The sequence below is a fragment of the Cottoperca gobio genome, chromosome 3, assembly GCF_900634415.1.
Source record: "Cottoperca gobio chromosome 3, fCotGob3.1, whole genome shotgun sequence".
NCBI classification, from domain to species: domain Eukaryota; kingdom Metazoa; phylum Chordata; class Actinopteri; order Perciformes; family Bovichtidae; genus Cottoperca; species Cottoperca gobio.
In genome coordinates, this window is record NC_041357.1 from 11,945,262 (window position 1) to 11,973,127 (window position 27,866).

The following is a 27,866-nucleotide window of genomic DNA, read 5'->3' on the forward strand; positions in this document are numbered from 1 at the left end:
CGTTATATACATTCCCATATTCAGATGATACAGTTACATATATTACTGTATGCAGATGATACTTTTACATAGATATACTGTATGCATATAATACTGTTACATACATATAGTATATGCATATGATACTGTTGCATACATATACTGTATGCAGATAATACTGTTACATATATAAGTTATATACATGGAGTATGAAAGACAGGGGAAGGCACAAAAGGAAGAAGAAATTAATGAATAGTTTGCCTTCACTGTAAAAAAGACTGCATGTAAGAACCTTAACTGTTTGAAAATTAGTGGGAGGATATTGTACATAAGAAATGTTATCTTGTTTTTTTCTTATATTTACTTCTTTTCATCAAATTCAGTTTCATCAAACTATTTTATAATTGCACTGATGTTATGAGTCCTATTAACTTGTGGTGTTGTTTAAAAAGGCTTTGCCTGACTTAGTTCTAACCGCTATTGCAGTGCAATTAATGTCAGTGTTATTAATATGAATTACTTCATTTACGTAGGAAAAAGCACAGGTGTTACGAATAACATCAACTTATGCCAGTTAGCCATGACAGCATGACAGTGAGCCAGCATGCACAATACCAGGATCCTAAAACCGATAAAATTAGATGTGGGAAGTCCAAATGTCTTCAGTGAAAAAGGCCTTATGCACATTTCTTACTTTTGTTTTCAATTTGTGAAATAAAACTTAATTGGTGTTTATGAGCCTGTGAGTAGATCTTGACTTATTGATTAAGGAAATGTGATACCCGAGTGTAGACCAGCTGGGGACCACTGCTATAAACTATCCAGTACAAGCCATGTCTCAAATATGTGTCTATCTGATATGCATACGTGTCAGGGGACCTGCTATATGTCAGCCTTCAATAGACCTGAGGTAATAAAACATGCTTATCTGTGAAACATTATGCTGCATTACTGTTCAAAAACATCTGTGAATGTTGAAACTTCCAGATTGCATTACTATGTCAACATTTCATCATCAGGAAATTCATAGGGTCCTTTGATTAGATAATATATGTACACACACCCACACACACTTATTGCCCTCATAGTCATTTCATTTGAATCAATACAGCACTGAACAGTCACTGGTTTGCTCTCAGCATGTCTGTACAAAAGTCTGGACCTCTGTGACTTGTATTCACTAAGACATGTAGCTCTGCAGCTGGTTATATGGTCTTTGCAACAGAGAAATAAATCCGACCGTTATTTAGAGTGTAGATTGATCCAATCAATATTTTCTCCACAGGAGTAAGTTGATGGTGCGATTTGAGCTCTGTATGTGGTATGATGTGCCTTTGCCTGTGCTGTGGACCAATTTGAAGGCTGATTATGGGTCTGTGCATGTATAGATAAATGTTGTACTCAAAATATAGTAATGCTTAATTTAATGTGTCATTTGTATCTGTGAAGGAAATGATCTGCAGCATATCTACCACCCATAAACCTGCTTAGCTTGGTCGGAGCGCTCTGCTCATCCTTTTTAATTACCTCACTCTGCCTCTTCAAGCAAAAACATTCCAATTTCCAATCTGCAATAGACCTATCTTTGCCTCAATCCCCCAACCCCCCACACCTTACATCTGCAGTCGGCAGGTCAGGCGTACATCTCCACCCATTGCTGAGTGAACATTGGGGGGGGTCGGGGTGGAGAGACAGAGCACAGATCATAATGGCTGGCCAATTATCAGGAGAATGGGGGGATAGGGAGTTTGGAGGAGTGAGAGATTATGGGGAGGATGGATCAATACACCAGTCAGTTTCTAATGAGGGAAAGAATTGGTCCAAGTCAAGCAGATGGAAATCCTGCTCAGCCTGAGGTGGTCTCTCTATACTGTCCGTCAGCAGGTTTTTGCTGCTGCTTAATACAACGGCGCCCCAACAGGGGAACAACTGCTATCACACTGGATCAGTGATATTCAAATATTTACTGCATTTACTGCATTGATAGTGTTTGATGCTCTCCTGATCCACCCACATTCCACTTTCTCTAAATATTTCATACATCACTAGGGGCAGCTTTAGAAGAGCCTGAAGAATAATGGCCGTCTGTCCTTCACCACCCCCCTTTAACCACCCACAACTGCCAGCACAGGACAGTAAATCCTACACCTCACCCACTCGCTCAGCCCAGCAGCTCAGCTGTGTGCTACTATGCACTCACACAACATGCACACTTTAGTTTACATGAAAGGAAGCAAGCTTAAAATGCTAAACAGCTAATAGTCTTTTTTGGTGACTGGAATAAGCACTAACCAACTGTTCAGCACCATCATTAGGCATTTGGTGCTGTTGTTCTTCTCTGGTTGCTTCACTATTTTCTACATCTGCCTTTCTTCCTTTTTTTTCTGAGGGGCCTTGTGTTGGGTGGGGGTGTTATTTATGGCTGCTCTGTGCAAGTGGACACACACACACACACACACACACACACACACACATGCACAGACACACACACCCTTTCACAGGATGAAAGGGCAGTCACACTGCCTGCAAACATGATTTTACAGCCCTGGGTGGAATGAGTGGTGGAGAGAGAATGAGGACAGAGTACAAAAGGGGAAAGCCCTTAGATTTACAGGTCCCAGCAGTCAGAATGCAAACCATGTAGCAGCACACATTTTTTAAAGCTATTTTTTTTTTTACCCTAACAGAAATAAGACAACTGTTTATGCAGAAGACATATGTTAAATCGTCTGTGTAGAGATACACGGAAACACAAATGCATCCTGAGAGGGGATCATTGCTTTTTTCCATGGTTTTGTTTTATTTTAATTGGAACAGTAAACAATTTCCAAATGTGATGTGTTTCAGTATCTCACTGCTCATGATTGTATAGGGGCGTGTGCGTACATGTGGGACGACGACTTGCAGCTTTGCAGAGTTAGGACATGTTTGTGCCATGTGTAGTGTTTTACACATTTCCATGTTTATACAGTTTCAGTGTAGACTCAATGTGTGTGTACGTGTATATGCGTATGTTTTTTCTGTGAACTGTAGATGTTTATACATATAAATAACGATGTGCATTTCTTTCGAGATTGTATTCATTTTTACTTTAAAATGATTTTAACAATTAATTGATTATCATAATAGTTGGCTATACATTTTCTGGTGATTGACTAATTGCTTCAGAAATTCAGTCCTAATAATAACAAACATATAATGTGTTGTACTATACTTTAAAGACGATGAGATCAGTGGACCTCAGACAGAGAAGTCTCTCCCGAAGCCAGAGGCAAAACAGGCAAGACGAGGATGGCAATGTAATTAAGTTTAAAAGCGTTCCATTGACAGAGAATGGGAGCGCGACTTCATATACACATAATGACTTAATGGGCAGTGGGGTGTATTTTCCAGTTTATACTTGCAATTAATTAAATCAATTTGGGTGTAAAAGCTCAAGTAAACATTTTATGAGTCCAAAAAGGCTGCACTGACCATACTGCCAATGTTACACCTCCATGCTTTGCCACATCACATATTCAGAGTCAAACCAGAGTCCTCGTAACACTCTGGTTAGGGGTGGGTTTCAATTTAACTGTTCATGGAAGACATACAATGAAAAGCATTGAAAGCAGCATTACACTCTCTTGTTTTATTAGTAATCGCAGGCTGCTCTTTGCTATTAATGTCTCCTGTAGCTGTGAGACAAAGTAGTCATTTCTTTTTAATTGCTTTATCTACAAACAATTTCGCAACCTCCCTGCAGTACCTCAGGGACCCCCTGTTGAAGACCTATGCTCTATAAATATGCCAATGTAATGTGTATTGCTGGGACGTAAGTGGTATAGTGAGGGCTTGTATTTGTGTTTCAGTGGTTATTCCTGTGGTGCCTACTGCCTCTAGTGGGAAATACTGTAATCTGGCAGAGATGCTGAAAAGGTGCAGTCTGACCTCTGCTGGTAAGAAGTGGTGTTGCAGCACTTTTTACACCACATGCATGAACAACTCAGTCAATTACAGAACATTTTTTTGTCCTAATACATAAAACTGTCCACATTTTCTCAAAGCAAGCATAAATTATAAATGCTTTAAACATCTTGTGTTCCAGTCTTGACCCGGGAGGACACGGTTTTAAAAACATTGTCTGAGTGTGTGCTGTGGTCTTGGATGAAATAAACCTCTGGATGTCTATAGAATTACAATGCTCTATCCAAGAGGTCAGTGTGTATACCTGCGTGTTAACATTTCCATGATTATGGTCATGCAATGCCTGCAATTCCAATTTCCAACACTATTACATGATGAGACATAATTTGGTATTTTGCAAAGCCCCAAAGGGCAGATGGACTGACAAAGCCATAAGGAGGAGGACAATGGGAATTCTAAGAGTTCCAGCAATCAACACAAAACAACAACAAAAGGAGCAACAGCGTCAAAAAGTCCACCAAGTCAGCCAACATAAAATCCTTTAAGTCACATGTATCAAAAGTAACTTTGCAAAGCAGCGTTTGTTTATGGCCTCATTTCATACTTTCATTCAAGTCTTTCTGTCCATCACTTCCCCTTATGCCTACTAAGGGTTACAATGAGACATTCAGACCTGAATTGCCACATCTCTGATTTGTTCAGCAATTCAATTAAGTTATAGTGGTATGAAGTTTTTAATGAAATGTAGTACCAGTACTGAGCTCATTATTCTGGTATGGTGTAATGTTTCACTGACCTGTTCTCCGAACTGCTCCTGAGACAGGCAGTCGGTCACGTGGACGCAGCCCAACAGGCAGCCGGTGGGGTAGTCTTTCGGAAACCTGGGCGCTGCGCGGAAAACAAGAGCAATCAAAGATCCCCAAACACACTCATATCAGATTGTGGCTTTATTTCCAAGATGCGTGCACTTCAATTAAAGTGCTTTATGTCAGACATCTAGAAGCAAATCACTTCCAGTCTTCACAGTCATATTTCCTGATTTGCTGTGTACAGTATGTTTACCTTTCTTGTAGACGTTGCGGTACATGGCTTCCACCTCAGCGATCTCCTGAGGAGTGGGCTTCTTGGCTGCAGCAGCAATCCAAAGACGACCCCGATGGGATGTGTACCAAGTTCGCCCCTCAACCCTACAAACACACACAAGGTGCAATGTTACCCCGGCTAACAAACACATCTCCATAAGAGTTTTAAACTGTGGATTTTAAGTTTAGTACTGCAATTTGGTTTATCTTCAAAGTTAATTTGGGAATTTGTTTGCTCTTTACCTCTTGATGCCTCTGATCAGCAGTGTGGCCCACGGTTGGTGCATGCTGAGGCACCAGCCCCCATCAGACATCTCCTGCAGGTCTTTGTCTTGGAGCCGCAGCTTCTGACGTTCCTCTCCTCCCTTGTCCTCTGTCAAGCTCTTTCCCTGCTTCCTATTTCTCTTGTAGCTTTCACTGCCTCCAACATCCACCCACTGAAAAGTGTATTCATTGTCATCACTTTCATTAGTAGAATATGTGTGAATACCATCTGCATGATTTTCACGATGGAAAGAATGTATGCAGACTCATGCTACATGTGGGAGAAACAGCTGTCAGCTGTCAGATTCAACCCATTTCACTCATGTTTCAATTAAGTTTTATAATCGTACAAATGACTAAAGAAGAAATATTGTTATATGCAATGTTAGTACCACCGGGTGACACTATTGGGGCTCCCAGTATAAATGTCAGAAATGACCTACCTCTGGTGCAGACTGCACTATGTTGGGGTTGACCAGCTCTCCGAGGGTCTGCCTTCCACCTGGTCGACAAAACATTGGGGATTTGGAGTCGCTGTTCATAGCCATGAGGGTCTCATCCAACCTAATGTGCAAACATTTCAAAAGGAGAAGGTGTTTAGACATGACACAGATCTGCCCTTGCAGCCTTGATTCAAGTGGTGTCAGATGATCTTACTTCTCGTAGTAGTCGTTGAGGTCGTTTCCCTCATCAATCACTTTTCTACCAGCAAAGTCCAACGTGATCTTCTTGTCCTTGCGAGAGGCATGGCGAAGTTCCCTCAGCTCCTCTTCCTTTTTCCTAAGTTTTTCTCGCTCATTGGGCGACAACCACTGATTGGATTCGGTGGCAAAGTAATCCGACTCATCATCCAGAACTTGCGTTCTCCTGACACTGGAGTTTAAGCGCACAGTAAATAAATAGGCAAGTGTTATCAGCAAGTTTTATGATTACCTTCTGCAGTAATCGAAATGTCCAGTTAAAGTGTGGACATTGCACACCAGGCAGTAAACATATCCATTATTGTAAAGCTCTTTTATTGCGTTGTGTGTTTTATGATACCTGTTCTTGTCATAATCCAGCAGTTTGTCTTTGTGCTGGACAGCCTTCTCCAGGCTAGTCTTCATCTTGGCCTCTTGGTTTGGGAGATAATCTCTTTCTCCACCGTCTGTCACCAAAGAAAAAACATTTTCATATCAAATATGAGTTGATTTTCATATCAACTAAAGTCATCATTTCATAGATTTTAGTATTTAATCATTCGGACTAGTTTTTCCTCTCACCTCCCATAAGCTTCTTTTTTAGTTTCTGGCTTTTGTTGGAGTCTCGTTGCAGGATCTCCTGCTCCTCTCTTGTGCAGACCTAAATCAGAAACAGTGAGTAAAGAATACTAAACTAGAAACTAAGGATTTTCAGCACCACAAGTACAATGAAAGAAAACTAAAATGAATTTAAGCACTCTTACGTACCAGGTTTCCACAGAAGAGACAGGGTCCTGAGCCCTCTTGTTCACACACAATACGACCACAGCTGATGCAGTTGTTGATCAGTTTGTGCTTTTGGGCAAGGCATTCACAGCCATGTCGACCTGGGAATAAGATAGACAGCTGGTCTTGTCCCTCTTTGGCATACAGATTGACAAACTTACTCTTCTTCTTTGTTGAAGATGTACTACTGTTTTCTTGGGCCTGAGAAAGTTGTAAATGAGGAGAGATAAGAGGAAAGAAATAGATGATACAAATTAGCACAACAACAATTAAATGGAGCATCTACAAATTAATTTATGAAGCGATAATTAATTCATAAAGTATGTGATAAGAAAACAAATATTTAGGGCCGATGTGTATTCACCCTCATTAGATCAATGGGGGTTTTGACTGCCTCTGGCTCAGGCTCTGATTGGCTCACAGTCATCGCTTCCTGTTTGTTACGGCCCTTGCGTTTAGACTTCTTCTGGGTATCTTTGGTCATGTCTAGTGAATCTAGGAAAGTAGAGCAAAATACCTTCAACAAAGACTGTGGATAGCATATTTGAGAGAGAATCTGATATCCCAGTTAATTACATTTTTGTTCATAAAAGCTTTGATCATTAAAATGTATATTTGTTTGCAATGTTTAGTCATGCCCAAGTACCTTGCATTGTAGTTTCATAGCAGGTTGTTATGGCTGGGAGGAATTTTATATACAATACAAATAAAAAAACATGGCAGACATCAGACATTTATTGGCCTACCTGGTGATGAGAAAGATTCATTGAGAAGGTAACGACTTGAGCTATCAGTGGCCTGTCTCTGAATCTTCTTCCATCTGCTGATGAACTCGTCTATGAATAGTCCTTTTCTCCCATCTGTGCCCTGCAGGAGGTCTCCCACATACTCCTCAATCTCTTCAGCATTGTCAATGGATAGAATATATCTAGAAAGCAGGATGGCACAATTACCATTTAATTTAATAACATTTATCGGCAAAGTGGATGTCGAAACCATTAAAAGACCTAAAATAGGAAATAGGCATACCTACACACTGCTTCTTTATACCTGTGTGGCTTCCAGGAATGGCAGTGGTCTGCTCTAGTAGGTTGTTACTTCAGGATTTATAGATTTTTCTAACTATTTAGGATCCTTCAATAGGCCTCATATGAACTTTATTAATTTTCTCTCTTTTCATAAAATAGTTACTAGTGGGTTTATTTTTGCGTGTTTACATTTGATGTGTACAAATGTGTAGAACAGAGAACTATTGAAGAATTATTGTCCTCAATATTTCACTTATCTAAGTAGAACATTATTGTATGTATTGATCAAAAACTAGTAATACAGGTGTACACACGCTTTCACCTATACTTAGTGGAAACACAACAGTGATTGAAACAATGTCAATTATGTATAAAAAATAAGAGCACTGAACAAACAAGCAGTGTGTGTGTGTGTGTGTGTGTGTGTGTGTGTGTGTGTGTGTGTGTGTGTGTGTGTGTGTGTGTGTGTGTGTGTGTGTCTTTCTTTTTTTTGTCTTTCAGGAGCTGGGTAATAACTTACATAACATCTGCAGATAATTTAAGATGCCTCATGGAAGTTACATGATGTTGAATACATATCACATTGTTTCCAGGTTGTTTATTTAAAATGTTTGCCATTGTCTAACATTTTGAAAGTTTAATAGCCTTATAAATCCTTACAAAAGTCAATTACGAGTGTATAATGTTGCCAGTTAATTACACTGGTGCTATGTCGTGCCTGCCTTCCTCTCAGGTTAGGACTTTTCTACGGAACAGGGCAGATTTATAATGAAATTTGCAATGACATTTTTATTTGAGCTGTCCTTGTTTTTAGACATGTTTTTTTTCTTAAATTGTGGCGATGGGATTTTGGATTTCAGGATTGTTTTTGTTTAGTGTGTGTGTATGTTGAATTTCTTGTGCTTCTTTGTGTTTTCTTTGTCTTCTTACATCTTGGGACCATGTTTGAAATAACTTCACTTCACCTTTGGATTTGGATTTTTGTTTATGTATCTGATCCAAGAATAAAATCAATCAACACAAAACTTAACCTGATCATCCACGTGACATAAATGGTACAGTTACTTCACCCAGTGTGTGTCACCTTGAAACATGGGATTTAATAGAGTTTGACAAGTTAGGGAATGAAAGCACTGGTTAACCGTTAGCTAACAAATAGCTAATACAACTATCACCTGTCAAACTATCCAAACGTATAGAGCTCTATCAAAGGAAAGCAGCATATTTATTCAACACACACATAACTTTAATCGATACGCAAACAACACGTTATATTTAACCACTATGGAATCCTTAAGCAGCACGAGCAAGCTAACTGTTATCTCGTACTCTTGACAGATGCTAGCTTGTTGGCAGACTGTCAGTCAGCACTTTAACAGCCGGATGTATGCTAACTAGCGTTGGCGTTACTTACTGGACGATGTCTTCACATGCCTCCAACCCAAACTTGTGATGTAACTGGTCCATACACCACTGCAACAAAGCCTCGGACATTTTTACCAAGTGAAAAATACGTTACACTCAAAGCTCACACCAAAGTTAGCGGTGGCTTGTCAAACCAAACCTGAAATAATGTGTTTCCAGTCGGCAACATAACAAATGCGCACCCAATCAAAATAAGTACGTGGCAGCAGAGAATCCCATCCGGAAACAACCCGTGTTGTGGAATAAGGTTCCTCCCAACTAGTACGATTTATCAGACAAAAAGAATGAGTCGTTATTCTGGATTTATTAAAACGGCCTATTTCCCCAAATGTCAAAGAAACTCATTCTAAAATAATTCATGAGGTTTACGGGGTTGCAGAATTTCTTTAAAAACAAAAATAGTTCAAATATGAAGTGGACCCTTACACCTTTTGTAATATGATCTGATGTGATCATTCTTATGGATAAATATCATATTTATTGTAGCAAGAGAAAAAAATAGTAAGCGCTCTTTTGTTTGGTTTATAAATTATTTCACATTACTTGTTCTCATCACATACAATATGTTCTCAAGTAAAATAGTAAAAAGGATTTGTGGGGAAGTATGTCGTTTCTTATTGTTCTGATTTATGCCGCGTATTTTTGAAGTCCTTGCTCCTCTTAGTTCTTTTTTGTTCTTTTCTATACCTAGTGATTAAGAAATTACCTTAACCCTCTTATTTTATTCTTTCATTTATTTTAATTATGTGTATATTGTATTATATGTACATGTATTCCCTGCAATATCTTGTAAGTTCTTTAATGTGAGTTCAATGCAAATAAAATAAAATACAAAGAGCCATTATTTTGTCAGGGATCAAAGATCGTTTCTAAATATTTATCTCCAGCTGGACTCAACTGTTCATGAAACTATTAACCATTTTTATCAGTGTATGTGTATAATTGGATGTACCTGTTATGTTCAGTCACTAAGTGGCACTTTTGTAATGTAGTGAAATACGGGTGCCTTTAGCTAGAACTATAGCTAAAGAGTATATAAAGGACTTCATAAATAATTAGGTGGTATTTTCTACATGGGAGGTTGAAATCGACAAGTACTCAACTACTGTACTAAAGTACCATTTTGAGTTTTTTGTACTTTACTTGAGTATTTCTATGACATACTTCTACTCCACTACATTTCAGAGAGAAATATTGTACTTTTACTGCTCTACTTTTTTTTGACAGCTTTAGTTACTTTTCAGATTCAGATTATTAATACAAAATATATATCAACTAATTCATTGTATGTATTATATTTTAAGCTACCCAGCAGAATAAAGCAATCAAAATTAGCTCCGCATTTATCATTTGCACCATCAAGTTCTATTACTTTTGGTAATTTAAGTATATTTTGATGCATGACTTCTTCCATCGGTGTGTAAGTACTTACTCAAGTACTGAAACTTACTTAAACACAAATTTAAAGTACTTGTAGTTTTTACTCTACTATATTATTTAGACAGCTCGTTACTAGTTACTTTACAAATTATGATAAATACAAAATATGACAATCTCATAAAATAAGATGTATTGTTGTAGACAAAGAAATATGCAAAATATAAAATTGTTGAAACTACACATTTATGCAATCGGTAATTATCCATTAATATATTACAGAATAACTCACAGGGACTGTTTTTCTGTAAAATATGTTCTCTTGAGTAAGTTGTATTAAAATGTTTAAGTAGTGTTAAGTAATAAAAGCAAATGTTCTTCCTATAGATCTTGTGTCAATCATAAAATTCCCTCCACAAGTTTTAACGACCCCAAACAGTTTAGTCCTATTTCCGTTTCTGGAATTTGTTTTTACATTTATTTAGTACTTTTGTGTTTTATCTATCCAGAGTTCTTTTTGCTAGCTGGCTCAAACAGCCTGTCGTATCAGTCCGGCTCTGCTGCCTGTTTCAATTTGACAGTGCAAAGATCAAGGTTATCATTTGTAGTCCAAAAAGGAACATATGGCTTGAGCAGCAGCATACTTACAGTATATACAAAACAAAATTATGTACAGCAAGAAAATATTTTTGATATGCTGTCCCTATTTTCAAATAGAAAAAAATTAATGTATTTGTGAAACTTCACAGTACTATAAAAACATCATACATTGACTTAACTGGCATACAATAATAAATAATATAATATAAATAAGCAAGAAGCATTAAGTAAGACGAAGAAAGAACATGGTTGTGCTAATGACAATATAACTTGTATTAATAGAAAGGCAACTTACAACATCACATAACTGTTTTGGATATACAAGTATTCATGTGATGCAACAAATACATTTCAAGTAGATTTTAGTGAGAATAGATGCATTGTAATGAACAGTAACGCACAGGCAACATCCCATAACAATACACAGTTGTATTCATTGTAGGTTAGAAAATTACAACAGCTAAACAATACTTAGTATTTTTTATGTTAAAACAGTACAAGAGGGTCAATTGTAGATGTTTTTCTTTAATATGCCATTAGACTGTGGAATATAAAAGTCAAAGGCTGGTAATTTCACCTCACCATAATGCAAGCCATAAATTATATTTATGCATTACAAACACTTTACCTGAAGTCCTTAATTTGACTTTGCTTTAAGTATGGTTAAATATTTGGTGACATACAAGCCCCATATAGCAGACTTAATTGTAACCAAATTACCGCCCCATGAGTTTACAAATGGCTACTCTGTGATGAAAGAGATTGGTTTATGCTGTCATTGATAAAGCCTTTAAGTGAAAAAGTCTTTGGAAATGGCCTCTACAAAGTTGGGTGCTGACATGAGGATCCCAATGGTGCAGAGGATAGTGAAGACTGAGAAAGCCATGAGACAAAGCCTGTCGATGACAGACGCAGCAAATTTCCACTCGTTGCACACTGACACGTCCTCGTCTTGGTCGCGGAAGCGCTTGGCAATGTAACGCACCTCTTCCAGGATCTTGGCCATCTCTGGTTCCAAGCTGCCCGCTGAGGGGCCCTGGCCAGCGGGGAGGAGAATCTCATCCTCACCTACTCGTCCAACCAGCCGTCCACAGAGGACCCCAGATTCAGACGAGGTGGCAACTGTCGAGTAGTGGATGCTCTCCAGACCACGGAGGCCAACACAGAGCATGTTGCCATTGGTGGATTGGGGGGCTGAGGCGCTAGCATTGAGATCCATGCTGGTCAGGCTGTTCCGTGGAGCCTTGTTGTGACAGGCTGAACGTACCCGATCCTCACCTGGGCGCTTCATGCGCAGGAACCAGGCGCACCAGTTCAGTAGGATCACACGAGTCTTTGGGATCAAACAGTAATTAATAAGAAATGAATGAAATAAGGGTCTTATTAACTTTTAATAAAAGTAGGATACAGCCACCTACAGCCTGTCTTAATCTTTCATTCTCTATTCTAATTTGTTTTTCACAGAGGTGCTTTACTTGTAAGTGACACTTTCCCCAAACGGTCCAATAACAATGAAAAGCTGATTATACCACAGCCCAGAAAATACCAATTTCTGATTGGTGTCACGATACAGACCTTCAAAGTTTTGGTCTTCAGTTTATGTACAAAAGATGTAATTATTTCACTGCAGTGGGTATATTAAACTGCACACTTTGTGTTGTATCATTCTTTGCATTGCGTTACTATATCAGGAAACCTCATTGTGCAAGAAAGAACAACATTTATAGAAACACTCCTGGTGAATATTTGTGTGTATGTTTTTATATTTTCGCAACTGGCTAACTAACTTTAGCACATTTCAACACCTAAAAAAACCTCCCAGCACATTTCTGCTGTAAAAGATACCAGCTGGTGGACACACGGCCTTACACGAGCAAATGCATATTAAATCTAATAAGCTAGTGTAAGTGAAGCAAAATTGACTATAACCGAATAAAATAACAAACGCAGCATAATTAAAGAAAATGTTCACAGTTTATCACAAATGCACTCCACAGTTTTGAGGTGTGGCTAGAGGGAAATGACTAAAGTGATGTTAATGGGGTCATAGTATAAGATACAGATAATGGTGTAATGTGAAACAAGACTCACCCACTTCGGCATCTTGCTTCCATCAGGGTCATGGTGGTGATATTGTAAAACCAGAACTGTAGCAATTACTGAGAGACCAACAATGACCATGGTGGTGGCAAAGTACTGAGCTGAGTGAGAAATAGAGAAGACAGTTTGAATGGACACAGAAAGTTTTGTCATGCAGTAAAACAGAAGCAGGTAACATTACGAGGAGAAAACATCAGGATAAAATAAAAGGTGGTTTCAGGTTTTAGTATAAGTGAAAGGGCTCACGGAGAGCAAAACTCAGTTTGTGTCTCAGAATAAATGCAAAAAGCTACTTTCACCGTGAATTCCATCCATCCATCGTCTACCGCTTATCCGGGGTCGGGTCGCGGGGGCAGCAGCTCCAGTAAGGAACCCCAAACTTCCCTTCTCCGGGCCACATCCTCCAGCTCCAACTGGGGGATCCCGAGGCGTTCCCAGGCCAGTGAGGAGATATAATCTCTCCACCGAGTCCTGGGTCTTCACCCTCCCAGCATTTCACCGTGAATTTGTATTAAAAAATCCAAATATTGGATCGCTGCTTAAGCTTAGTTACACTGTGATATGAGAGAACGGCTGATGAAAAATGACTATACAAATTTCCACCCGCGTCTTCCTGTTGACACAAGTTGACACCCATAGCGACTGCTCTTAACTGTAGCCTGGCTTACCTATTAAAGGCACCGAGTCCGATGTGGCCGGCATAATCTCTGCAACCAGCAGCATAAAGACAGTCAGGGAGAGCAGAACCGTAATGCCTGTGATGGAGACCAAATCTCAGTAAGCACTTCACAACAAAACTATTAAATGCTAAGAAAAGTATTAAAATCACACAGTTATGACAGGGCACCAGTATCAACGGCACCAGTATTCTTATATGTGGAAATCTGCATAAATTCAACGTTATAGAACACTGAAGCATATTTTCCATCCTTAAAAGATATTCAGTAACAATATGTATAAGATTAAGTGCGCTATTCACAGATGTTTAGTATTGTGAATACTCATTGTTTTATGTTTCCAGTTGCATTGTACTCAGTTATTTTCTGTTCACATTTTGTTTCTGTTTTTACGTTCCATGCATTTGTGATGCCTTTTATTCTTATGCTAATTTTGCCTTGTTTCGAATTGTATGCTGCCCGTCCACAAATTGGGTATTGCACTGTAGCAAAATGTGAAGGAGAATTCCCCAAAATTAGAATTGCGGAGTAGTTGAAGCTTATAATGTGTCACTGACTACATGACCTGAGAAGGTGCAAGCACAGAAAGACAAAACAATCTGTGAGCAGAGCTTCACTAATGAGCTGACATCACTAAGCCGCTGGCTCTTCGGCTGTCTCACTAAAAGACTGAACTTCTCAGCAGGATTAAGTCACATCTTAATTAACTGCAGTCTTGCTGATGTACCTTTGACACCTCTGGAAAAACTATTAACAGCTGCCTTTAAATCTCCTTATATGTTAATATATCTGTGAAATAAATATCATATCTCATCATGTATTTTAAAGAGAATAATATTTAAGCCTTAAGTAACTCAAATTATATAAATCATACAGTATTTTTCTTCTTGTCCATGAACATAGTTTCATTTTATTGGTGAGATTTTTGCCAAAGGTATTTAAGTAATTACATCTGATAACTCAAATGCAAATTATTTTAACAGAAATAATGCTTCAGTTACTCTGGATAATCCAAATCTGGAAATATTCTATACTAAAAAAAGAGTTTTAAGAAACTGCTGGTCATGTTCTTTTAAAATGTGTTAACAGGAAACCAACCCTTTAAACAAATTAATCAAATTCTATGAAACATGAACACAGTATTGCTGATAAATCTTCTAATATAAGCAATCGTTTACCACACTGATATATAAATGCAGAGACTGTGAGAGTGAAGATTCACACATAATAATATTCACTTCGGTTTTCATTGCTGCATTTTACAAACATAATTCTCACGGCAGCCCAATAAATGAAATAAAATAAAATCTGGGAATAAATGCTGCCACTAAAACACATTTCTCAACGAGTGTTCACCAATCCTCAAGTAATACTGTCAACGCTTGGCTGGGTTGATAATGTACTGAGTTCATATACAGTAGAGCTGTGAGAGCACACACACACACACACACACGCACACGCACACACACACGCACACGCACACGCACACACACACGCACACGCACACACACGCACACGCACACACGCACGCACACGCACACGCACACGCACACACACACACACCTGGCTCGAAAGCACTTTTTTGTTAATGACGGAATCCAGCTGCGACGCAGGACTCTAATGATTTGAAGAAGGCACAAACTGTATAAATCATAAATCAACATCCCCACTCCTCCAACCCAATCCCAATCCCAATCACACACCCACACCCACGCGCATACACACACACACACACACACACACACACACACACACACACACACACACACACACACACACACACACACACACACACACACACACACACACACACCACCAAGCCTGTGTAATTTATGCATGAAATGGGCTCAAACATTCAAGTCAACTGTGACAATTGAGATAAAATTATACCGTTTTCTCGGTCCACAAGGCCACAGAGGAAGTGGATTAATGAAAAAAAACATTGTTTTTCACAGAATAACTGATTACCCAGAAGACAAATGGGCTAGGATATACATTCATTTTAGATGGAGAAAAAGAGAGAATAATAGAAAGGTTGGCTCTGTGTCGAAACCACTTGGGCTGTAAAAGTTTTAATGAGATTATGATCTTGTTAGTTTTAAGCTGTATTCTTTGAACTTTGTTAAGGCACAGTCGAGTTAAAACGGCAGGAAGCCTGTAAACATTTAATATGAAAATATAAAATAGGGCAGTTTCAAGATTGGTGTTGTTAAATGCATTTGAAGAAAATATGTCACCTCACTAAGGCACTCATCAACATCATGAGACTATTTAATGGTTCGGATGTGAAAAAAGACTTAACATGGGGCAACATATCAACTCTTATGTTAAGTCAGGAGTCTGAGTAACTCTGGGTGTATATCAGAACTTGACAAACGCAGCATCGGGTAGTATGGTGTGTGTGTGTGTGTTTGTGTGTGTGTGTGTGAGTTTCTGATTCATATGGACTACAACTTTTAATCATCGCTATCTAGCAGCAGCCAAGGGACACAGAGGTGAGCCAACAGAAAGAAAGGCAATTATTAGAAACTAATGCTTAGAAAATACTGAACATAACCATCAGAATCTTCACATAAACTGGTGTGTGTATTCAGTGATGTCTATCACTACTGGATGTATATTTTGTTGCAGGGTCAGAACCACTTGCAGATCAAATACAAATAACTGATTTAGTGGAGCCTTGGTGGAAGTATGTACCAAGGGTCCTCTGAATTCCTCGATCCAAGTGTTTCTGGAGTTATTTTTCTAGGAACAAAACCAATTTGCCACCAAGTTGCATCAACCCCTCTGTCAGAAAGTGTTGAATTTAAGTCAATATTCAGTTTTTTCCAATCAAATATTTATAAAAAGAACAGAAAGGCAGGAAAGTTTAATTGGATTGCAATACAGTGTCTAGGTGTTGTTGTTTTTGTGCTCACTCAATGTGTATAAAAACAATAATTAATGAAATGTTAAAGCATCATGAAGAAATTCAGCTGAAAATGTGATTAATGAATGCAGTATTGTGTGTCAATATGTGTGAGTGTGTGTGTATTCTTCACCCAGTGAGATCTTCTCCCCAGAGTCAGCAGGCAGGAGGAAGACGAGCAGGGCCAGAGTGGAGATCAGGACACACGGGATGAGCAGGTTGAGGCCGTAGTAGAGGGTTCGTCTCCGCATCACCACGGTGAAGGTGACATCAGGGTACGGCTCCTTACAGCAGTCGTAGAAACGCTCATTCTTCCGTCCTGGAACCTCTGTGAGACAGAAACACAGTTTAGTCTGGCAGAAATGGAGTGAAAAGTCATCACTTTGAATATCAATCCTCTGCACTTCACAGGCCACTGGTCCCCTCTTACCGACAAGATCCCACTCTCCGTTGGCGATGTAACCTGTGATATCCGCCTCCAACATCTTCAAGTCCAGAGACCAGCCCCCGTATGTCCAGGAGCCAAACTTCAGTTCACATTTCTGGACATCAAAGGGGAACCAGCGCACATCGATGTAGCAGGTGCTCTTAAAGATCCCTGGTGTGGAGAAACATTAAAGAAACACTTGCTTTGATCTGTATTATACTTCACCTGCTCCTGAAGAGAGAGACAGAAACAGATGGCGTGATATTCAGAGCTCTGATAGAGATTCTACTACTGTTGAATTAAGGAGGCAGAGGGAGATTGAAATAAAGGAAATGACAGCACCAAACAGCTAGAGAGGTCTTACTCAGACGAGATATGGAGTCCAAGTGCAATCCATCCTAACGAGAGCAAAAGATCCAATACGACAATGAGATGAAAGTGGCCGGGAATCCTTTAGGAGGGGCAGGCACCAAACTCATTTCCATCCATATTTAAGAAAGATTTGAGACGTCGGCAGTAAACAAGGTCTCTCCCTTCTCGCTCAGTGCCATGAAGATGATAAACCTCAGCAGGGAGCGAATAGAGATGGGGAGCAGAAAATGGAATGGCTGCTATTTACTGCAATGAACCAAGACAAGTTATCAGGAGATGATTTGTGACGGCAGTCAAGGTCACATCTGCATACAGTTTTACTCATTTAATGCAGTTGAGTTGAGCTCAAGTGGCGACTGGCTACTTTACGGCAATATGGCATTCAACGAAGGTTCATTTGGAACTAAGTTGAGAGGCAATTTGCTTGTGACAGAGGCAATCAATCCAGAAGAAATTCAATGATGGCGGTATTGATTAAGATGCTGAGGCAAAGCATGCCAGGGAGAGCAGTAATCCCCAGCTGTGACAGGAAGGCCTTCTGATTCAATGTGTTCCCGTGCATGCATGTGTGTGTGTGTGTATGTTTGTGCATGTTAACAGATGGGTTCATTTGTCTTTTAAGACCGCACAGTCTGCCAGTAGTGGGCCAGAAGGGGCTTGTTCAGGAAAAGTGCATCACTGCTCAAAGCAGCACTAACAGCAACAGAGCGTGATAGTGATGGATGTGTCCATTTGACATTAAATTACTGTTACTGGGATAAGACCATTTTAAAACACAAAGAGTATATGGCATAACAGAGTAAAACATAGCAGAGGGAGGGAGCACAGGTCTAACGTCTAACATTTCCAATGAGCAAACGTCTGTTTTTGTCTGATACTGAGGTGTGAGGGCTGATATTATAACTCTTACCTGGAGGTAAGTAGGAACAGGAGCCCGAAGAGTTGACCAAAATGTTGGTGTGGAACGTAGCATCAAATCTTTCATCAGCACTGTGGACGACATGAAGCTACATCAGTATGACTGCAGAGTTATCTGTTTTAATAAATTCCTACAGCGATATAACCTTTGAAAGAACTGCTTTTAATTATATGGGTGCATTATAGATTTGGATGAGCCACAAACAGCGAGTGGAGCATATGTGGTGGGGAAAACACAAATATTTCTCTAACTCATTATTGCAGCAGCTACACAGCACACGAGGAGTCACAACTGATGCAACATTTCCCTGGAGATGGTTATTCGGTGGTTGCCCTCATTCTCCCCTGTTATCCACAACTCACTCCCTCTAAATGAACTCCCCAGAGGTTGAGAGATGGTTGAGCTGAAGTTTAAAGGGAAAAACGACTTAACTTGCAGCAGCATCTAATTCAAAGTCTCAAATCAAGGCTTTACTCAGAGGATGAAGTGCAATCCTTTCCCCCTCATTAGTCGATAGGAGAGTAGAATGCTTCTTAAGGGATTTGTTCAGATCTTTTTCTTTTATAAAGATTGATTAATGGTGATCTGTAAACCACTTTCCATTAGGGAAATATAATCAAATGTTCTTCCTCCCATCTTTTAAGTACAAATGTATTAATTTGTCCGAATGATAAATTGCTCCAAAGCCCTCGTCTAGACTGTACTGAATATATTAAAACTGCAGAGCACCACTAACCTTGAAGTGTAAACAGTCCTGTCTGAAAACCAGCTTACCTAACTGTATGAGCCGTGTCACTGCAACACAGTTTAATTTATAGTAAACATTTCTGATTAAGCCTCCACTAATGCTCACATTTAACAAAGAAATACACTTAATGCATATTGATCTTCCAAGCTTGTACTAGATTTGTTTTGAAAATGAGAGATAAGGTTTGAGTTTGTTTTGGTGCAATAGCATTTTCTGCTCTCTCTCTCTGCGGGATATTCTGAATAAATCCTGTGACAACATGGGATCTGATGCTTTGCAGACCTCACGAAACAAGCCTGAATATTTTAGCATATTCTGACATGTAGACATGTATTCAGGTAGCTTTTATGTTCTGGTGAGCTCAAACCAATTTTCCACTCTGATGTGAAATAAAGTTGTATTATTCTATTTTAATTGGGATTTATTTTTGAAAGAAATAAAGCAGTTGACAACTGAAAGACTTGAAGGTAGAGATCAAAACCATATTTCCAGCAAAGCGGTCCTTAAGAAATGGTGAACGTTTTATTTAATTATTCTTATGTTTTATTGTGTTAATACCAAATATAAAATTCTTAATCCAAATAATTTTTGCGAATGACACAAATTATCTTCAATCACTTGTACATGCCACTTAAGAATAGATCTGTTTGATGTGTTTCTTGCATTTGCCACTCTGTTTTTCCTAATAACTCATTTTAAGCACAAGATAACAGCCAAAACAGATTATTCCTTTATGTTTCAGAAAAATCTTTTCTGCTGTGTCTAAAGCATCACAGCCGGTGCCATTGTAACGCTTGTTATTAACTCTGGCACACAAAAAATCTTCCCTCTGAGATCCACCCCATTATATTGTGCAGAGGACAATGCATGCATGCTGAGTCTGACACCATGCATATCCAATTACAGTGCAGCACCCAGCGGATCTCTCTTTACAATACCTACCTGTTATACAGCAGGATGTCTGGCTTCCAAATGAGATGGTCAGGAAATCTCACATTGGTCACACCTGTATAGTCTGATGTATTCCACTGGAGATAAGAATCATCCCAGTACTGTGGTATGCAAAAACATAATTACATTTTCATATCATATCATATATATCTTTAACATATGCTGTATTGGGCTCTGTGTTTGGTAAGCCATGTTTGAAAAGTCAACATGGGATATACTGTAACACTAGAGTACTTGTACTAGTGTAGTGGGAGTGACAGCTACTATAATGGATAATATAAATGTATGTGACAGAGGCTGTGGGTGACATAATGCAGTGAAATGCTACAGGAATTCAGTTTCATCTCAGTGTCAAGTTTCAGTGACATCTTTTGACAAATATTGCTATTCAGAAAGTATGAAGTACACAGCACTGGATAAGAGTGTATTATAATTATTGAGAAAACTTATAAATCAGCTACAGGTTGTAGATTCCAACAGCCGTTGATCAGCTGACATTCAGACACGTTACTGTAGTTAGAAGTTGGTCAGAAGATAATATGCCGTCTTGTCTTTCCTTTCAGTGCAGTGAAGAGGCATTCATAGCACTTGGATCTCCAACCAAATTGCAATGTCACTGTAATAATATGTTTATTCAAAAGGGTTTATATATACAGTGTGCCATCAAGAGTCTACAGCAGCATATGCGTTCAACATATTAACATGCTTGGTTGATTTCCAGCTCAGTATAGCAAACTGCTAAAGCTGGTTGATCTGGCCAACACTTCAAGGAGATCAATCAAGGAGAACAAAACACTAGCATTTCACTACTTTAATGAGCTCACATCACAATGGAAATACAGCAAGGCACTTCAGCACGGAGTCTTCCTGAAAACGTGAAATTTGATATTTGGGATCTGCTACCCTCTCACTTTTTAGAAAATTATGCTGATTGGATTTTGGGTTTAGCACTCCACCGTGAACACCGTTGTTGAAGCTCAACGTCCACAACCGAAACATAATATCTGGATTTTTTAACATCTTGATGAAATAACTTTCTCTAATCAGATCTAGAATGTATTTTTATTTAATCAATCGATTATGAGATACAAACAATGTCTGTTATCAGCATGAAGAAATGTAAAGGTCAGTCGCACATAAAGCCTGAGCCATACGGAAGATAAATTCAGTAAGCTCACATGGTAAATTCAGAATTAAGTGCATTTTGCTTTTTTTAACAGAAATACTGAACTCAATCACTAACTCAAATATTACCAACTGCTTCTACTTTGCCAGTCTTTTAAAATAATATTTTCATAATTGGGAAATACACATTACACGTTCTTGTTTATAGCTTAGCTTAGCATAAAGACTGGAAACAGAGGGAAACAGCTAGCCTACACCGTTTGCCACACAGATTAAACAAACATGATAAAATGTGTCAAATAATTAGATTTGCCTTCAGACAGAACCAGACAAGGTCTTCCCCTGTGTTTCCAGTCTTTATGCTAAGCTAAGCTAACTAGCTACTGGCTTAACTACATATTTACCAGACAAACATGAGAGTGGTATCAATATTCTTATCTAACTCGGCAAGAAAGCATATTTCCCAAAATGACAAACTATTCCATTAAACCACTTTTAAGGAAACTCACCAAAGTAGTGTAACAGACAAAATAAAAATACTACAACCACTCAGCTGTCCTTAACAAAACACTCACACTCAATTGTGGAATTCAAATCTAAATGGTACAATTGTCAGTGTATTTATTATTTGTTGTTTCCAACACTATCCTGAAAATTTGACTGAGGTTGTAATCTTACAGAATCATCGAAGCCAGAAGTAGACTAAGTAAACAAATGCTATATTGGCGCTAAAAGAGACAGAGCTGTGAAAATTGTCGGCGTTATCTTGTTTGTACCAAAGTCAATTGTGCGAGGTGTGGTGTGAGAGAGATTGAGTGAGACTGCTGCTGTGATTCCACAGGGTGATTTAAAACAGACCAAACAGCCTCAATACAGCTTGCTGACGGTGCAGCAGCAGGGAACTAGTGTCACACAATGGACAGGCTTCGATAAAACTTGTGTGTGGTGTGTTCGTACACGTACTCGTACTCATCTCACTGCATGGAGGAGAAAGGGGCGCGTTGCCCCTGTGGAAGGTGAAAGGAAGAAGACTGGGTTCCAACTAAACTATAAGACTACACATGTATTGTGATTAGATACAGAAACCAAATACCAGGTTAAAGGCTTTAAAGTTTAAGGTACAGTTTGACAGTTTATTCACAATGCCACTCTCATGTCAGTACAGCAAATATGAAGCTACAGCCAGCAGCCGCTTAGTTTAAATTATTTTAGCTTAGCTTAGCCTAAAGACTGGAAACAGAAGGAAACAGCTAGCCTTGCTCCGTCCAAAGGTAACAAAATCCACCTACCAGCACATTTTAAAGCTCATTGATTAAAATGTTATATCTTGTTTGTTTAATCTTACATTAATGGAAGTGTAAAAATAACAATTCACATTTTTTGGAGGGATTATTTGCCTCACTTGACCATTCTTGTCGCCCTCTGTGAGGACTTCAAGAAGTTCAAAATAGTCCGGCACATAACCCCCAAAAACCACCCGGGTGTAAACAGTCTCCAGTAATTTGTGACCACAAACAGGCTAAGTAGATATAGATAATGGATGGATTTATTCATAACCTAGTATGTAGTTAAATGTAGTATGTGCCTAAGTGTAAGCATAAGGTTGTGCAGCTTAGCTTTGCTTTTCACATACGTTGTGCAGGGAAAAGTCTTACCAGTTGTAGCCAAATGTTGGTTGTCAAAACCTGGTTCTTCTCATCCTGTTAAAAAATGATAAAGTGATATTAATTAGCTTTATTATTCCGGTATTTTGTTGTAGGCATCTATCAGTTTGAGTTTCATGAAAAATGTCAACGTACAGTAGTTTCACATCTCAGGTCTGTGGTAACGGAGAAAGAATTGACAAGCAGCGACAACGGTAAAGCACTAACAGTTTGAATTTAAGACAAAATCAATGTTAATGATCCTAAATGTATCAATGTGCATGAAAGATAACTGGAACAATTGATCAATTAAACAAATATTGGCTTTTGTAATTTACACATATTGGAAAAGTGAACAGCCTCACACATGAGAATTGATTTTAGCTGTGAAGTGAGAAGACAGTCACAATCTTTATAATGATTGATGATTATTGACAATCGCCTAAACAAGAATGAGTTTTCATAAAACAGTGCAGTGCATATGCTTAGTAATGTGCGTAAAGTCATTATTTACGCACCACATCCATGATCTGCATGAGGCTTAAGCCCAAGTGAACCGTGAGAGACCGAGAGTCATTGACGACTGGTCTCTCCAGTGGGTTGTAGCCCGTCATCAGATCCTTGTACAGTCTGCGCTGCGCTGGTCCTTGAACAGAAACTACAGAAGACGGAGACAACTGGACAGTAAATATACTTTCATAATTACTTCAGAAACAAGTGTAGCTGAGTCAATATGTTGTTGATGAGGTGAACATTCTCAAAACCTTCAGGAAATGTTCTGTCATAAAGTCAAAATACCTGTGTATTGCCAACCTTGACTTGAGTGAATGACTATGTCTTCATAGTTCCAGGTTACCTGTTGTAATGACACATAAAGGACTCAGTGACGTGGCTGCAAATGCCCGGCAAAGGTTGGACCGCTATTGTGCTGGTAAGATGTGTTGTGATTAGGGTGATCAGATGCTCTAAAAGATGTAAGATCCGAATTATGAGCAGTTGACCGAACTCCTGTCCTGTTTGTCCCCAAAATTAGACTAAACCTGAGTTTTGATTCGTTACAGCCTAATAAAACATTAAATATTGAACTGTGTTAAACATTATTTTGGTGTATTGTCCGTAGCCTACATGAATTATGGCTGTTGTAGTTTTTGTTGTTGTTGTGTGCAGTCGGGCCACAAATTGATAAACAACTACACATAGCTATACGCATTTCCCCCCCATTCTCGCCTGGTCACCCCGTGGACGTATAAAGAGAACTGAATACAGAGTTGGAGGCGGGGTCCCGTTCATTTCTATAAAAGTTGCTAAGTGACGCAGCTAAAAAAGTTCAGCTTCCAAGTATAAAAATATCTTCCGGTGATCTGTGTTATTGTGTTAAATTGTAATTTGTAATATTCGTATGTATATTTATAGTGCCCCCTGCTACTCTTATAAAATAATCGTGCAGACCCTGATTCCTGCTTTGAATAGTGTTTTTCAGTGTATGAGCAACTATCCTACAGCTGCTACACAAGACAGACACGGACAGACATCTATTGCCAACTTCTTTTCAATTTCATTGGCAAACTCCCATTTACACAGCCATGCTGCAGCACAACCAACCTTTTCTTTACTATATAAACTGAACTTAATGACTGAGACTCAGTTCAATGTTCGTGTAATATAATTGATTTATTTTTCAAGCAACAGCAAAAGAAGTTTGTTTGGAACAAAGAGAGAGTTCACCAAGAGAGAATCCAAAGAGGAGGACATACTAAACCTATTTAGAGTGTATCTAACATAGTATTTATATCGCTGTACTGAAATAATATCAACACTAAGAGCCTATATATATACCAGGTTCACCATTTAAGTTTAGCTTGTCAGCATGCTAAGGTTTGCTAATTTACACCTAATCTTAAATACATTTGAAGCTGATGGAAATGTCATTAGATTTACAGGTATTTGGTCATAAACCAGCATTGAGCACATAAAATAGACCTGATGATGGCGCTGGATGAAAAGCCAGGAGCTCAAAGTCATTCAAATGTATCCTCAAGGGATCTGGAACAGCTTTAGCAAATGTCATCTGATAGTTGTCAACATATTTCACAAACCACAATGTCAATCTTATGGTTGCACTAGAGAAAAGGTCAGGAGATCATCAAAGTAAATAGACTTTATCCTCCGGGGAACATGAATGTCTGTATAAAATTGCTTAAGATGACTTAAGATTCAGACATCCGATCCGTTATTCATCCGGTTAAAATATATAGTTAAAAATGACTAAGATCTAAAAGGTTTATTGTATAAATGTGGTTTGGATAAAACACCATTACAGGCGACCATGCAGTCTATGCAGGCGAGTAAATGGAACAGACTGTCATTTTTATAAAAAATAAGCATTTCTCTAGGTTTAAACATTTTCGGAAACACTTGGGATAATATAAGTGCATAACTCAACAAAATATAAAACATAGGTCTACTCCTTTTTTGGACATTTTAATGCGGAAATGTTAAATATTATACCTTTAAGTTCACGAATGAGACTGACATTCCCACATTATCCAGTCCTGGCTCATTATCTCACCTCTTTCCTTTCTTTTATAATCTTACTTTTCCCTCATTCTCTAATACTCATCTTGCAGGTAACCACCACCACTCCAGCTCCATGTTACACAAGATGACTCAAAGCTCCTTGCTGGGGCCCTCTCAGCTCTCAGACACTGAGCGCTGCTGATCCTCCTCCAGCTGAGCAGAGTCTGCGTCTCTATTAAAACTTCTCACAGAATAATTTTGCATTTCCTTTAATATTTGGTAAGGTCTTTTTTTTGTTAAATCAAAGTAAATGTCAAAGTGGAATATTCTAAAGGTGGTGAAAATACATGCAGCCCAGACAAGGCAATCATCCAAATACAATACATGGACTGGATTCATCTCACTGTGCAATCTGAAATCAGACCTGCTGCCCCTCATTTTAACACTCTTGTATCCCATATTGAGTTATGGAGCGTTTTTGGCAGCATTTATTCACTTCACTAATGGCCACAGCCCAATTATCCTAAACCACCTATGAGAAGCACATTATCCCGATGATTTGGCAAAGATCTAGTTTCTTGTAGGCATCTCCCCATTCCTCTGCTCTGTGTTGCATCTGGTTCTTTCATAATAAAGACTGAAAGACCATGGCTCAATCCCATGGAAATCTGCATGACGTGTATGCATGTGCGCACACTAAAATGACTTCTCTCCATCTGCCTCTTTATACATACTTTACTCTCAGGGAAGCCTCAATTAACTTTAAAGTGCAGACTGAAGAGTCTGAGTCAGTGATTACCATTAAATTAACTGCCTGGATCAAAATATTCAAATTCTGAGCCGATCTGAGTAAAAAAGATGAGACACGGCATGTCTTGAAGATTTTGTGAACTAATAACCATTTGAAGAGCAGGGTTCCTTAGATGTTTGTTTTTTTATCAGTTTTTCAAATTTGATCCAGTGATTTATGATGTGTGTCCATTCAGAGTTGTGAAACAGTTTCACACACAGCAATGGAAAAGTGTTGCGACCCAAAAAGAACAGTTTTACTCTGGTTTTAATAAAGAAGCTTCTGTTCAACGATACAATTACAATGAAGGTCTTTGAATTAGGAATTTAGGGTGACATTTTTGTTTTCAAACTGTCTCTGGGGATATTTCTCTCTCTGTCACATTTTCCAGAAAAACAGCCTGCAAGTCTCCCTTGTCTGAAAAACAAGTCAGTCTTACATTAACAACAGCTCTATGACAAAACATGAAACCTATGATCCAATGTGTATTGTATTCATTGTAGACTACAAATAATAATAATAATAATAATAATAATAATAATAATAATAATAATAAGCTTTATTTGTATAGCACATTTCATACATGAATTGCAGCCCAAAGTGTTTCACAGCAGAAACATAACAATTAGTACAAGGACAGAATAAGAGCATTTACAGTACAATAATCACAGTGTTGATGTAAATGAGTCTGAAGTACCATTATAAAAATAGCCGAGTTAAAATAGTATGAAATAGCAGATAAAATAGCAGAAATGAAATAGCCAGAATTAAAATAGTCTAAAATAGAATTAAAATAGTATATTAAACTATCAGGGCCATATTTTGAAAATATGAGATCAACAATGGGCCCCTGTGGCCCTTCAACTGGTTTACTCCCTTTGCTACCCATTCCTGGAAGTCTTTGTATTTACGTTTACAAATGGCACCTTGTTTTCCAGTTATCACATACCATATACTGTGAAGGCCTACAAGTGAAAGCATTTTTCATATTAAACAGCTTTAAAGTTAGAGAAATCATATTTCCACTCTCACACAATCACAAAGCCAATGGCTGCATCATCGTTACATCAAATGGAAATGCAAGTCGTCATTTAGCCTACTTTTATACACGCACAAACACACACACACACACACACACACACACATTCAGCCTTCTGCATCGTTGAAAACGTGGTTATCTACACTTTGATTTAGACTTCTGTCGATTTTGCTTGAACTTATAATATGTGTTCACAAAGATGAACCCGAGTCCAGCAGCGCATTGCTGAAAAGGTTAAAAAGAAGAAAAACATAAATAAGTCCCCTCCATATTATTCTTTCTGAACACAAACACGCAAGAAAAAGGTGACCCCCCCCCCCCCCCCCCAGTCTCCTGCTAAAAATGCTCCAGGTTCTGGGAGTTAATTATCAATTAAAGCGCACGTCGACAGCCTACCTTTCACTGTGACGGCGGTGACTGCGAGGACGAGCAGAACCTTCAGTGAGTCCATGTTGAACCGAGCGAGGAGTGAGAGCAGAGAATCCTCAGTTCATCTCTGAACCAGACGGCATGCGGGGATGAC

The 27,866-nt window shown here is 38.7% G+C and overlaps 2 protein-coding genes across 4 annotated transcripts in view; both read right to left on the reverse strand.

Moving 5' to 3' along the window:
* trip4 (thyroid hormone receptor interactor 4) overlaps window positions 1–9,380 on the reverse strand; it is a 74,307-nt gene extending 64,927 nt beyond the window's left edge. The window contains exons 1-11 of the mRNA XM_029428786.1: window positions 9,140–9,380; window positions 7,444–7,625; window positions 7,062–7,192; window positions 6,680–6,898; window positions 6,494–6,572; window positions 6,273–6,378; window positions 5,889–6,104; window positions 5,675–5,795; window positions 5,211–5,404; window positions 4,948–5,072; window positions 4,682–4,773 (exon numbers count right to left, since the gene is read on the reverse strand). Coding sequence (XP_029284646.1) covers window positions 4,682–4,773; window positions 4,948–5,072; window positions 5,211–5,404; window positions 5,675–5,795; window positions 5,889–6,104; window positions 6,273–6,378; window positions 6,494–6,572; window positions 6,680–6,898; window positions 7,062–7,192; window positions 7,444–7,625; window positions 9,140–9,219 — 1,545 coding nt within the window. The 5' untranslated portion in view covers window positions 9,220–9,380. The remainder of the gene's footprint in view (window positions 1–4,681; window positions 4,774–4,947; window positions 5,073–5,210; window positions 5,405–5,674; window positions 5,796–5,888; window positions 6,105–6,272; window positions 6,379–6,493; window positions 6,573–6,679; window positions 6,899–7,061; window positions 7,193–7,443; window positions 7,626–9,139) is intronic.
* Window positions 9,381–11,376: 1,996 nt separating this feature from the next.
* Window positions 11,377–27,866, reverse strand: chrna7a (cholinergic receptor, nicotinic, alpha 7a (neuronal)). 3 transcript variants are annotated; one of them, XM_029428714.1, is made up of 11 exons: window positions 27,740–27,813; window positions 23,796–23,853; window positions 23,516–23,655; window positions 23,010–23,054; window positions 20,221–20,330; window positions 18,522–18,601; window positions 17,243–17,410; window positions 16,946–17,140; window positions 13,896–13,982; window positions 13,219–13,328; window positions 11,377–12,460 (listed from the first exon to the last, which is right to left on the reverse strand). In XM_029428714.1, exons 3-11 carry the CDS (start codon window positions 23,609–23,611, stop codon window positions 11,918–11,920), a joined length of 1,434 nt encoding a protein of 477 aa, XP_029284574.1. In that variant the 5' UTR covers window positions 23,612–23,655; window positions 23,796–23,853; window positions 27,740–27,813; the 3' UTR covers window positions 11,377–11,917. The 3 variants fall into 3 exon arrangements, with proteins under 3 accessions (XP_029284574.1, XP_029284573.1, XP_029284576.1); XM_029428713.1 differs by lacking the exon at window positions 23,796–23,853 and having other exon boundaries at window positions 27,740–27,866; XM_029428716.1 differs by lacking the exons at window positions 18,522–18,601; window positions 20,221–20,330; window positions 23,010–23,054; ... (1 more) ...; window positions 23,796–23,853; window positions 27,740–27,813 and adding an exon at window positions 17,604–17,851.